The 13,370-nt window shown below is 36.1% G+C and overlaps 1 protein-coding gene and 1 long non-coding RNA gene across 3 annotated transcripts in view; one reads left to right on the forward strand and one right to left on the reverse strand.

Annotated features, from left to right (window-relative positions):
* Nucleotides 1–653: 653 nt before the first annotated feature.
* On the reverse strand, nucleotides 654–6,748 carry LOC127506543 (uncharacterized). Its single transcript, XR_007928010.1, has 3 exons — nucleotides 6,428–6,748; nucleotides 2,006–5,291; nucleotides 654–1,678 (listed from the first exon to the last, which is right to left on the reverse strand). It is a non-coding gene; the product is annotated as an uncharacterized LOC127506543 (long non-coding RNA).
* Nucleotides 6,749–7,407: 659 nt separating this feature from the next.
* The window catches only part of LOC127506519 (histamine H3 receptor), a 31,824-nt gene continuing 25,861 nt past the window's right edge, over nucleotides 7,408–13,370 (forward strand). Inside the window, exon 1 of one of the 2 annotated variants that reach the window (XM_051883076.1) lies at nucleotides 7,408–7,826. In XM_051883076.1, the coding sequence (XP_051739036.1) occupies nucleotides 7,580–7,826 (247 nt within the window). In that variant the 5' untranslated portion in view covers nucleotides 7,408–7,579. Of the gene's footprint in view, nucleotides 7,827–12,223; nucleotides 13,287–13,370 lie in introns of those variants that run through there. The other variant, XM_051883086.1, reaches the window with a different exon arrangement.

Below are 13,370 nucleotides of genomic sequence, written 5' to 3' on the forward strand. Positions count from 1 at the left end.
AACAACCACTTGACACCCACCATCCTCTACAGCATCCTCTTATACCTCGGCAGGCTGAGGCATATTGGTTGAGCCTGCCTCACAGTGCAGATGTCCATTTCGCAAGCATAATAAACAAAGCCCAGCTTTATGACCTGTATGTCTCCTTAAAATCAGTGAATACTTCTCCTTAATTCACTCCACTCTCCAAGGCCGCCAATAAAGCAAACAAGACCCATAGGGCCCCAAACTCAAGTCCCCTAAATACACTGTCTCCCTCCCTCGCAAGCAGTGTTGGGGAAGCTACTCTGAATCTGTTGTTTGACAAACAACAAGCTACTCATAAGTTAAAGAAGTTAAACTACAGTCAAGCTACCCTTTTGGAAAAGTAGTTAGCTACACTACTATCAAGTTACTATCAAAAAGTAGCTAGCTACATTGAAACTACTTTTGTTTTTTTACAATGATGTATATTATAATTAACTGAAAAAGTGTTTATGAGGAATGTTTTGAGTAAAACATTTTATGTTTAAAACAACAATGCAATACAATTATTATCTCAAAGAGTATTGTTTTATTATACACAATACTTAAATATCTTAAACAGACTGTCAAAGTCAAAGTGCAAAATTGCAACAAATTTAACATTGCAAAAACAAAATGTATCCAACCTAAATTGCATACACAGAAACATTTTTTTAAAAATACTGATTGAGAGATGGTTGCATTTTGGCAAGAAAATATATTGAACAACCGCTCACATGTGGCACTGGCAGGGAAAGCACTATCTGGTGTAGTTGCAGTAGACTGTAGAAACCTGTCTACTTCATTCAAAATGTTGACCTCCAAAGGGTCAAAATGTTATAATTTGTCATGTTACAAAAGCCGCAAATCTGAAGAGTGAGGACGCTTGGAAAATTTTAAGTATTTTAGTTGAACTGGCAAAGTTATAGTCACTGTTATACCTCAAGCAAAACAGGGAAGGTTTCACACCACCAGTCCAGGATTGAGGTGCAGTGTCCTTCTAATAAGAGCAGGCAAGAACAAAATGTAGGCAACTCAATTTGTACTCTGATCTAAACTGAAGCAGAAGTGCCTGTTAATTCGACACAAGAGAAGTTTCTCAAAATGACTGGCGGGAAGACGGTTGTGTTTTGGCAGGAAAATGTCTTTTCCAACACTAAACAACTGCTCATATGCGGCACTGGCAGGGACACCAGTATTGCAGTTAATGAAGACTCTCTTCATTTTTGATAGCTGCTGGAAAGCACTATCAGGTGTGGTTGCTGTAGACTGTAGCAAATGCCACTTCATCCAAAACATGCTCCTGGTTTCTGGAGAAGTAGTCTGTGCTCTCATCACTTTCATTTTCTGGCTTCCTTGAAACAATTGTCTCTGCAACATGTGGACTGTGTGCTGCTGAAAGCTCCTGTTTTAGTCTTAAGATGATGTCATCTTTTTGCGCATTTGGTATGTAAAACATATGAAACATAGGATGTGAAGCAGTTGCCATGAGATATATTTTACCGGAAAGGTAACTGAACCTTCTGTTTACACCACTGATGATGGCATGAACTAATGGCAGACAATACTGGAGGTTTTCTTGCAGCTACTCAACAAGAATGTCAACCAAGACTCCAAAGTATGCCATTTTGTCCAACTGGAGAACATCTAGGGCCTTGGACACTGGTGCAATGACCTGTGAAATTACACATAACAAAACATGGCAATATGCATGAGTGCAAAAATACATGATGAAAATTACAGGATGCATAAGCCATGTTGATTATTATATTCTTAAGAGTTATTAATGGGTACTTAATTTTTAAAGAATTTACTTAAGACTTACTAAAGTCATTTAGTTTTAATAAAATTAGTATTTAACATACAGTATATACCAAAACTATTTTTTAATAATATTTATGGGATTATTTTATTTAAAAAAATATGGGATTCTATAAAATAACAAAAATATTTCTATTAATAAAATGATTGATTCAATACATCTTAGCCAGTTCAAACTCACCATGACATATTCTTTGATGAATGTCATCTCTGATGGCTTTAGTCATGGAATTTCCATTTTCTCACAAACATCATGGAGCTTGAGATTTCGCTTCAATGCATGTTTTCAGATGATCCATTGCATTATATGTAGAATTCCACTGAGTTACACTAGGCACAACCAGGATGCATCCAAGTTTGTCTTTAATGGTGTCAGAAGCTTGGGTGCTTCTACTCTGTTTATTCCAAAGGCTTTGACATTTGGTGAAAGCTGCCCTTGAAATCTTTTTAAATGAACAGTCTTCCACTGCTGCCTCAGCATCTTTGGTTGCAAGCAAGTGGAGAGAATGGCAGGCACAGCGTTGATGGGCTGGCAAGTGGTAGTCATCCTTTTCGGTCTCTTTTAGAAATGCTGCAACATCAGTAAACTCAATATCTGCCTCTTCATCATTTTCTTCATCATCTTCAGTCACTTTTCTTCAGCTGTGAACACACTAAATGCTTTTACAAAATTTGAACCATTGTCTGTAGCGGTTAACACAACTTTGTTTTGAATGCTGAAATCCATGTGGACACTTTCAAGCACCTCTGCCAGATTGTCGTAAGTGTGCCTTCCCTTGATCCTTCAGCAAGCTAAAGCCCCTGAAGAGATGGTAAGTGTGTCTGAATCTATCCAATGGACAATGACTCCCAGATAGCTCTTGTGATTTGTAGACCATACATCGACATACTCTACCCTACTTTACTCTATTTCTACTCTCACTCTGCCCTGCTCAATTGACAATCTATTTACGGCCTGTTCTCACCACATCTGTGAATCTAAACTCCTCACTGAAAAACATATTTTTAACAACTGGTTTCAAAGCCTTTAATTGCCTGACAAAATTGCCTGACATCATCTTCTGCCCCCTCCTCAATCAGTAACCTGCTGTGAAGATTGCACGGGAAGAAGGCTGATCCCCTAAGCTCTTTAATTCCTCAGTGGGGGTTAAGCTTACTAATGGAGCTTCATTACTGTTTGTGTGAATACTATGTGCTTACTACGAGAGTATAATTTTGCACACTTGCAACACTAGTGTGTTACTGTTCATTCTATACACATAACCATCTTGATAATTATGATGATTTATACTAAGGTTCCCTATAATGCCTATAGGGGGATAAACCAACAACATTTAATGTAAAGTGACACATCATGACAGCACTCAGACCAAAGAAAATTAGCGACAGACACTTACGCATTATAGACAGCGAACTGCAATTGTGGCATTTTGGAATCCACCACCACAAACGGTAATGTTGATAATAAATAATATCATTAGACTAGCACAGTAACCAATTAAATGTATGTATCAGACTGTGATAAACTTACGATTTGGGGAAAATTTGAACTATTATGCAGAATTACAGCAAATGTGCAGAATGGTTGCTGAGTTGGTAAATTTACAGTATTAATTTTGTATAAATTTGACCAGTAATTTTGCAAAATGACTGTTTTCTCAAATAAAGCTTAACATATAAAACAGTGGCAGCTTTAGCTTCTTGGTTGATGTTGTCATCCAGGGCTATCACTTATAATTTCTGGGGTTGAAATGCTTGCAAAAGCTTTGGCTTTCTGCACTAAATTATGCTCTGGTTCAGGTCTTCCTTTGCCAATTAACTTCAGCTTTTCTTTAAACGGCATAGATAATAAATTAGCAACGATGTCCCCACTAACATTAATTGCATTTTCCATAACAAATAGTACTATTTTATCAGCGTTCCACTGCCAGTGGCGGTGTGCTTTGTAACACTCCATCTGACGCTTAGCATTGTACTTGGTGATGTGAGGATTGTATGCGGCTACTTGGCTATGGAAACCCATTCCTTGAAGCTCTCGCCACACAGTTTCTGTGATGATATTAATGCCAGTGGAAGTTTGAAAATCTTCAGCTATGGAATCAGCAGAGTGTTAGCGACTTTGTTACTATTTTACAATTCAGTAATTCAGGTCTGTAGGCTATATTTCATATTTTTCAGATGGGTCATTACACATATAGTGTAAGTCAGAGTCACATGCATACAGCTACTCTAGATTTAGATCTAGAGTCTAGATATACTGCAACCATAGGTTGAATACCTTTTGAAAAAGTTGAATATTTTAAACATTTCTGTGGGAAAATTGAAGTGCTGTAGTTGATCCCTTTGGAATTATCACTCTAAGTATCCTCAACTCGTCCACTGTTTTTATATCCTGAGATTCGGACGTGCTCATACAGTCTTGTGCACTTGCAGGTCAACTTCAACAATTTCCCACCAATTTGGAGAGCCTGCAAATACTGTATAAATATTTATACAATATTTATGGGCTTAGATTCCCTGATTTTGCCCTTTCATGTTTTTTACGTTATTGAATCCTTGGCCCCAACAGTCAGTGATGTTCAGTCCAAGGGCCTCTATTTTGGTCAGGACTGCATTTGATAGTTCCTTTCCAGTTTTTTCCTTTATGAAATTGAAATCAATGAAGTTTTCCTCTACATTCACTTCTAATGCTGTTATATTGACAAAACATTTACTTTTGGTGGATCATATCTGGTGTGCAATCAAGAAGCACAGGAAAATATTTTGCTCTCTTTGTGTCATTTACAATAATGTTTTTTTGACATTTGTGGCCATAATAAAAATGATCTCATTTTGAATCTGAGACTGGATAATGTACATGAGTTTCTTTATTTCTTATTCACCTGACATGTTCTTGCATAGTGGAATCAAATTTGGCAAGCATCTCTATTAACTCCCAAAAGTTAACATTGTTCTCTTCATAAAGCTTTGCATTTATTCCTCGAAATGCAAAGCTTTATGAAGAGTTCATCCATGTTGCAGCACTTATATGATCACAGTATGTTTTGTGATGTTTCAGCACAGCTGCCAAATGTCTCCAATCATTATTGCCCTCATTACCAAGTTTGGCCCGAGGCCGACTTGTGCAGTTGTTGCACAGTTTACAAGACAAGCAAAATATAGAATCTGTTTTCTTTGATAGACAAGCCAATCTCTATGAGCTTTAACCCTATTGGGCAAATTTCTTTCATAGAAGTCATCGGAAAAGTGTATTTTCTTCTTGATTCGAGGGGAAAATAAAAAGCTGCACACCACGACAGGACCTTTTTCCATGAGTAAATCCACTGTCTTGGCATCTAGATGCACAGTCCAATTACTGGGGTCGTTAAGGTCTACAACCTGCGCTGACACTTGTCTCTCGCTGTCAGCAGTGGAGCAAACCTCTTCATCATTAGGGGTTGACAGGACTTCATTTTCCAGCTCAGTCCCTAATAAGTTGTACATAAATAACATTTAAATGATCATTTTGCTACAAGTTTGCCTGAACATGTTAAACATATCTAATCATTTCTGTAATACATTTTCATTTTAATTTTGCAACTTATAAAATGATAAAAATATGTTTAAATTATATGTTAAAACTAGTGTAGGAAATAGGAAATGTAAATTATATTATTGAATTTGAATTATCATTTTGCTCCATATGTTGCACATATGTGGTATGGAAAATGTACATTTAAATACAGAAATGCATTGCCATTTTACATATTGCATTGCCATTTTGCATATTACATTTCAAATTGAATATTACCCATATACTTTCATACGCAAGTTCCATCTTTACCAATAGAGTTCAGTGGAACTTGTGACCATAGTTGGCTAACGATGCTTTTGGGTAATGCACCCCTGTTCTGTTGAAACTCAGTGGGCTCAGGGGAAACACTAGAGATGCTGCTTCACGTTGTAAGTTTAACCACTGGTGTCGCTGTTGGACAGTGTCACTTTAGACAAGTTTGATTTATACACTTTTTAATGCCATATTTCATAATATTTGTGTTTTATTTTTGTACTGAGAATATTTTCTCATTTCAATTTAAATTTTTTTGCATCCTTAGAGGCAAGAGTCTCATATTTTCTCATTTCAATTTTTGAGGAAGCACTGCCTCCCTTGCATCCTCAGAGGCAAGAGTCTCATCTAGGGTTAGAAAGCAAATTAGCAGTCTTTCTTAATGAGACTAGGCATGACGTGAGATTAAATGTCTGTTCCTTCTGTGTCTAGCAGTCTAATTACAGTAATGCAGTCTAATTGCTATCCAGAATGTGAAAGGGCCTTACAGCAAATGTAATTCAAATCGTAATACTTTTTATGAAATTTAAGATTAAAGGGGTGGTATAATGCCACTTTTACAAGATGTAAAAGTCTCTGATGTCCCCAGAGTGTGTATGTGAAGTTTTAGCTAAAAATACCCTACAGATAATTTTTTATAGCATGTTAAACTTGTCAGTTTTTGAGGGTGAGCAAAAACGCTCTGTTTTTGTGTGTGTCCCTTTAAAGGAACACTCCACTTTTTTTGAAAATAGGCTCATTTTCCAACTCCGCTAGAGTTAAACAGTTGAGTTTTACCTTTTTCAAATCCATTCAGCCGATCTCCGGGTCTGGCGGAACCACTTTTAGCATAGCTTAGCATAGTTATCATAGTTACCGTAGTTATCATAGTTATTAGCATAGCACTTAGCAGCGCCTCACATTACCTCATGCAGACTCACTGAAAATGTCAGAAACTGTTCAGCCTTTTATGTTCAAAACGGAGTCGGACAATAATGGAGACACTCAAGAAGAAGTGACAACATTTTGAATGCAACAGGACGTTTCTGAACGGTTAGTTGATGAATTTATGTAGCTAACTGTAATGCAGCAATATGGCCTCACCCCTTTGTTGCGTGTTCTCGGGGGCAGGGTTTATGTAAATTCTAGGATTAGCGATGTCACCAACCCGGAGAGAAGCTTCTTGTAGTCCCTACCAGCCGTTTGTTGTAGTCCTTAAACAGAGAATTCTTTCAAAGAAAATATCTCCGTTTGCATTGAACTTTCGGTGCTGTAACTTTGCAGATACTGTTTATGCTCAAGCAGCAACATTACACACTAACTAAAGTTAAAAAAGTGAAATCGCAATAAACCACCCCTTTAAAGCTTAAAAATTACTTACACTGAATACTTACAATTAAATATTAAGCATTCAAACTGTAATGGTCTTTGGACAGCTGTTTTATCAGCTGGTTCTCCATAGCTCTGTCTTAATCTCCTTTACTGGGTCATTTTAACAAAAACTTTAAATGATTTCTCTTTTTTTCTGCCTTCAAATCACTTAAATCAACAAATATAGCATCTTATAAGTTTTAGACGTTTGCTGAATATAACAAATGGAATATGAATTGCTTTCAAAATATTACAGACTATTACGTTTGAATAATCTAAATAATTAGCTTTTAACCTTCTTAAATGATTGCCATGTTCTGCACATTTTCTGTGATTTCTTAAATAGGATTATTTGATTTACGTGACCCATTAACAAGGTTTTTTTTTTTTTTTTTTTTTTTTTTTTTTAGTGGATTATGTCAGTAAATCAGAACACTAAAATCGCCCTTGACGCGCGCCGTGGGAACGGGCAAGGGGCGTCAACTGCGCGCACACGTGACATTTACTAGACCAATTCATCCGAACCTTCATGAGACACATGAAAAAGACAAGCTTGAACTGAAGACCGTGAAGCTCTCGATGGGTAACCATCACGGCGATCCCAATATGACCCGTGAACACACGGTCAGTAACTGGACCGCCTTGAGGAGAGACGCGGGGTTCGCGGGTCCGGTGCTCGCACTGCTCACGGTCATGATGGTCATATTAATTGCTGTGATTGTATGTGGCAACGCACTGGTCATTGTCGCCTTCAAGATGGACAAGAGCTTGCGCAAACAGAGCAATTATTTCCTACTAAACCTGGCAATCTCAGACTTTCTAGTTGGTAAGTAAAGTTTACAGAAAAGTTTAATAATTTGTTAGTCTTTTTTAAACTTCAGGTAGTCTGTTATAACCAACAATCTCAAATGATCCAGTGTTCGACAGGATTCTAGGGTGAATAAAATATATATATATATATATATATATATATATTATTTTTATTTTTTATTTTTAAATGAATACTAGTTTTTAAATAGTAGCCTAAAATGATCTAAATTTCAGATTGCATGTTGGTGGAAAAAAATGTAAATGTCACATGACAATTTTTTTTTTTTTTTTATACCAATGTAGCTATTAAATTTTTAATAACAAGAGTTATTTAAGGTGCATATATCATAGGCTAATACTTGTATTTCTCTCAATAAAAAAAAAAAAAAAAAAAAAAAAAAAATAATAATAATAACCTCAGAAGAAAAGAGAAATTCAGAGAAAAGTGAGATAAAAGTGAGAGTGCAGACAGCTATGTTGCCCTTAATCAACACATCATTGTGCATTTAGCCTATTATTTGTTTGGCCAAAGAAAGGACATATTACATGACTTCCAAGCATTTTTGCATTTTCTCTCCTTGTATTATGTCAGAATCTTGCCTTGTCATATCTGGGTGTTAAAAATAATGCTCACTGTAGGCTATGTGATGTATGCATCTACCGTTGTCTGGTGATGACAAAAATGTATAAGTAGTTGATTATTACTAGATACTATAACAGTAAAAAAAAAATAAACAACTGTTGAGGAAAGCAAATAGTGTGAAGCTAAAAAGTAATTGAATGAATTCCCTTTTAGGCAAATCGGTCTCATACAGCTAATTGCAGCTGCACATTAGTGGACATACCTGTATATCATGAATGGGGACAGGTTTGTTTGGATGTTGTTGTGGACGATGTTTTCTATGGGGACATGTTCCACCGTAAACACGTTTATGCAGCTACAGCTACAATTCAGCAATAGTAACATGCTGAACTCATTTCTTATTCAAAGTGCAAGTGTTGGGTGTATTACATTACTATGTAATTAATTACAGTAATTTAATTAATTTTCTCTTAATATTTCTTATTTCAAATACACCAGTTACTTCTGATGTATCTGCATTACTGTAAAGAATAGATTACTATAGATCAATCTAATTACATTGTAGAAGATGTAATTTGTAGCTAGTAATTAAAGGAAGTCTATAATACCTGGAGAAAGCTATCCATTAACATTCTCAATTTACTTAATTTTTTAACATCTCAACTGTTGGTTGGCTGGCACATGACAGATCTCTATGCAAAGTATTGCTTGTACTCTTACTTGAATTCTGAGGCTTCTCATCTTTATTATCTTGCCTGTATTGATTTGACTGGTATACTCTCTTTAATATAGAAGTAGAATAATGACAGTAGAATAATTTATTTTTTGAAACAAAACAACTTGTTGAATTGCACTAATTGAAAAAAAAAAAAAAATGCATTGCATTAGCCATGCTTGCATTTTAATGCATTATATTTTTAGGGCTTGCATTTATATGGGCTGAAATTCAACATGGTTGTATATTTAAGGTATGAATATGTCACTTCAAAACATTTCATACACATTTATTCATATTCATTATTAAAAATTCAATAATCTTTATTCACCTTTCAAATTTCACTTCCAAAATATATGGTCTGTTTAAAAATACAACCTATAATATTTGGCAGGCAATTTTCGGTCCATTTTATTTCGCTTTACAAATTCAGTTTCACAAATTCAGTGGTTTAAATTGGACAGAAAATTCAACATTGCACATCCGGGAACTGCAGGAATAGCAGTAGATTGCCAATGCATGATCTCCATCTGCTGTTAGTCATCCTCACCAGCAGGTGGTGCAAGCAGCTGTTAACGAAAACCAGAGCAAAGGCTAGAAAGTCATTCATTCATTCAAAAATGAATTTACAGAAATGGAGCAAGTAGTAAGTATATGTGATGATCTGGGCCAGTATATATGTGGAAAAGCTGATGAAGACACAAAAGATGTGTTTACGTTTAATTCAGTGTCTTTCCCTGTGTACAGCCTACATGTACGCAGCTTTCTCTCCTGTGAACGAGATTATAACGTAACTCCCTTCGCTGACGCTGATGTACAGATCAAATATTACATCTGAGGAAGCCATATATTGCTCTCGGTTGTTTAGCTTTATGTTGCGGCGCTGTGCTGCAGTACTAGGGTTTTCCTCATACGTCATACTCCAGGATTCCCCCGCCGTGAAGACATTCTAGATCGTTTAACAGTGGCTTAATAGTCTAATACAGTGATATAAAAGACCAAACACACACTGTATTGCTGATGTAGGCTATACTATAGGCTACAGGTAAGCAGATGCACTCAGAATATGAAAGTAAGTGCTTCCAAGTAAAATATTGACATAAAGGTGGCTTGACATTGGACGTTTGAGATTCGCAAATTTAGGGACCATCTCTAAAATTACATTTGTTTCTACACACATTTCTAACTTCAATAGCATTTTAAGAGAATGACTTACAGTCATAAAAACAACTGTAAAGTGATTGTGCAGGTCACAGGTGTCAGGTATGATGCGCACCTTTTAGGTTTTTTGAAACAGAATAAAATAAACTGTCAAATCATATGAAAATAATGCTATGTATTTCACTTACTTGTATGCTCATACACAAAATATACCATAATTCAAAGCTCAAATGTCATTTAAGGACAGTGACTTACAGTCATAAAACCAACTGAAAATGTTCATGTAGGTGTCAGACTCAGATATGATGAACCTTTAAGATTTTTGATATTTAATAAAATAAACTGTCAGATAATGTGTAAATATTGCTATTTTTCAATACTGTATGGGCTCATTTATTTTAATAAACATCAAAAATCTTAAAAGTGTGCATGATGTTTGACACCTAGATGAACACTTTACAGTTGGTTTTATGATTGTAAGTCAATCTCTTCAAATGCCATTGAAGACAGAAACATGTATACCAATGTCGTATGTAACTTTACAGGCAGTCCCTAAATTTGCGAATATCAAACTAAGCATTTTCACATAGGAAAATACTTAACGTGGTTTATTGTAATGATTAATTTTGGTTTATTATTATGCCAGTATTTCACTCGGAAACGCTTACATTCATATTATGAGTGCAGCTGTTTGCATGTAGCAGCCTATATAGTATAGCCTACATCAGCAATAGAGTGTGTGTTTGGTCTTTTATATTACTGTATTAGTCTAATAAGCCACTGGTAAACATTCTAGAATGTCCCCATGGCAGGGGAATCCTGGAGTATGACGTATAAGGGAAACCCCAGTACTGATATAGAGCTAAACAACTGAGAGCAATATATGGCTTCCTCAGATGTAATATTTGATCTGTACATCAGCGTCGGCGACGTTATAATCTCATTCATGGTAGAGAAAGCTGCATATATATATGTAGGCTGTACACGGGGAAAGACAGCGAATTAAACAAACACATCTTTTGTGTCTTCATCAGCTTTCCCAAATACTGGCCCTGATAATCATCACATATACTTACTGCTTGCTCTATTTCTGTAAATCTGTTTTTTGAATGAATGAATGATTGAATGACTCTCTAGCCGTTTCTCTGGTCTTCGTTAACTGCCGCTTGCACCACTTGCTGGTGAGGCCAACTAACAGCAGATGGAGAACATGCATCGGCAATCTACTGCTATTCCTGCAGTTCCCGGATGTGCAATGTTGAATTTTCTGTCGAATTTGAACCACTGAATTTGTGGAAGCGAATTTGTAAAGTGAAATAAAATTATCCGAAAATTGCATTTTTAAACAGACCTAATATTTTGGAAGAGAAATCTGAAAGGTAAATATAGATTATTGAATTTTTAATAATGAAAATGTGTGTGAAATGTTTTGAAGTGAAATATTCACAGCTTAAATATACAACTACAATTTCAGCCCATATAAATGCAAGCCCTATAAAAATACAATGCATTAAAATGCAAGCATGACTAATGCAATGCATTTTTTTTTTTTTTTTTTCAATTAGTGCAATTCAACAAGCTCTTTTGTTTTAAAAAACTTTTGTCATTATTCTACTTCCATACTTTTCTTCTCTTTGCCTCTCTCATTTCTCACTGGAAATCTTAACTAATGGTATGTGATTGGATATGCACTTTAAATGGGGCCTTCATATTCTAGGAACTTGATTGTATGGTATTGTAATTATACTGCTATAATAAACCTCTATGGATCTCAAGTCATTACACCAGAGATCTTCTCTGCCTGCTGGAGACTGTATTGCTACTTATTCATTTTGATGCAGCCCAGTCAAAAATAACATTTACAGTTTTCTCAGTCATAAGTAATTTGCATTACATTGTGACTGCTATTTTGAAGTGTTGTGTAATGACGTAGTGTGTGTGGAGAACGGAAGTGATGAGTAAATAAGATGGATGAAGTTCGCTGCTCCAGTCTTGTGTGCTTTATTGCTGCTTATTAACTCCTGTCAGATACCACACATTCATGTGCAAGTGCTCTCAAGATAGTTACACTAGTGTACTTTTTACTGCATTCTGTTAATACATTTCTATGTCTTAGTGCATATTGTAATGTATGATGTGCATCTGAGACTGCTCCAGCAGACATGTTTTTTTCTTTTTCTTTTTTGAATTGTTGTTGACCACTCACAATTCTAACAATGAACACTTTTGGTCTTGTCACAAACTCGAGTGATGTGTTCACCAGTTGGAATATTTTGGACTTACATTACAAAAACATGTTCTGAGAGAAAAAAAACAAAACAAAAACAAGTATCTGCATGCAGCAGGTCATAAGCGGATTTGCTGTGTTGACAAACAGAAAGCTGCTTGGTTTGAAAGTGACTTCTGTGTGAGCTGTGCTTCATGCATCACTACACTACTGACAACAGACATTGGACCTTTTTTGATCACATAATTTTGCTAATGTGACCTCATCCTTTCTCTTAAAATTGCAATGATTGTATAGTCTTGCGTTGCCAGACCTTCAGACTGATGGCAGGTCTGGACTCTATCGCAGCTTTCATTGGCCAAGGACCGCCCAAGAGGACATTTGACTGACATGTAACGCAACCAATCACAGTTCGTTTTGTTCCGCATCATGTTTAGGGCCGTAAAAAATGTAAAGTCGATGTCTCTGCAATCACTGACTGGTGTGCATCTATAAATTATTAATTCAAGAACGTTTTGCAAGTTTACCTCAACAATGGAGCCACAAACTTCACATACTTTTGAAAATCCAGTGTTTAGTTGATCCTGGTAAGCGCTTGTATACATGACCACGTTCTTCTTCCATGAGGGGGTTTAGCATCACGGCATTTGTTTCCAGGCGGACCGTTAAAAAATGCGACACACGCGTCTCCCGGACATCCTGTATTCAACCAAATTCAACCAACCAGATGATGACTTCGAAACTCCTGAAGTGTTTCCAGATAAATGTGCCATCAGACGTTCAGCCAATGGTCCGTGGGCATGATGTCTTACCTGAGACTAATGATTGTATAACCATAGCAACGTTTTTTTTCACCAATTTTCCTCCTTTTTTC

The sequence above is a fragment of the Ctenopharyngodon idella genome, chromosome 2 (assembly GCF_019924925.1).
Source record: "Ctenopharyngodon idella isolate HZGC_01 chromosome 2, HZGC01, whole genome shotgun sequence".
Lineage (NCBI taxonomy): Eukaryota > Metazoa > Chordata > Actinopteri > Cypriniformes > Xenocyprididae > Ctenopharyngodon > Ctenopharyngodon idella.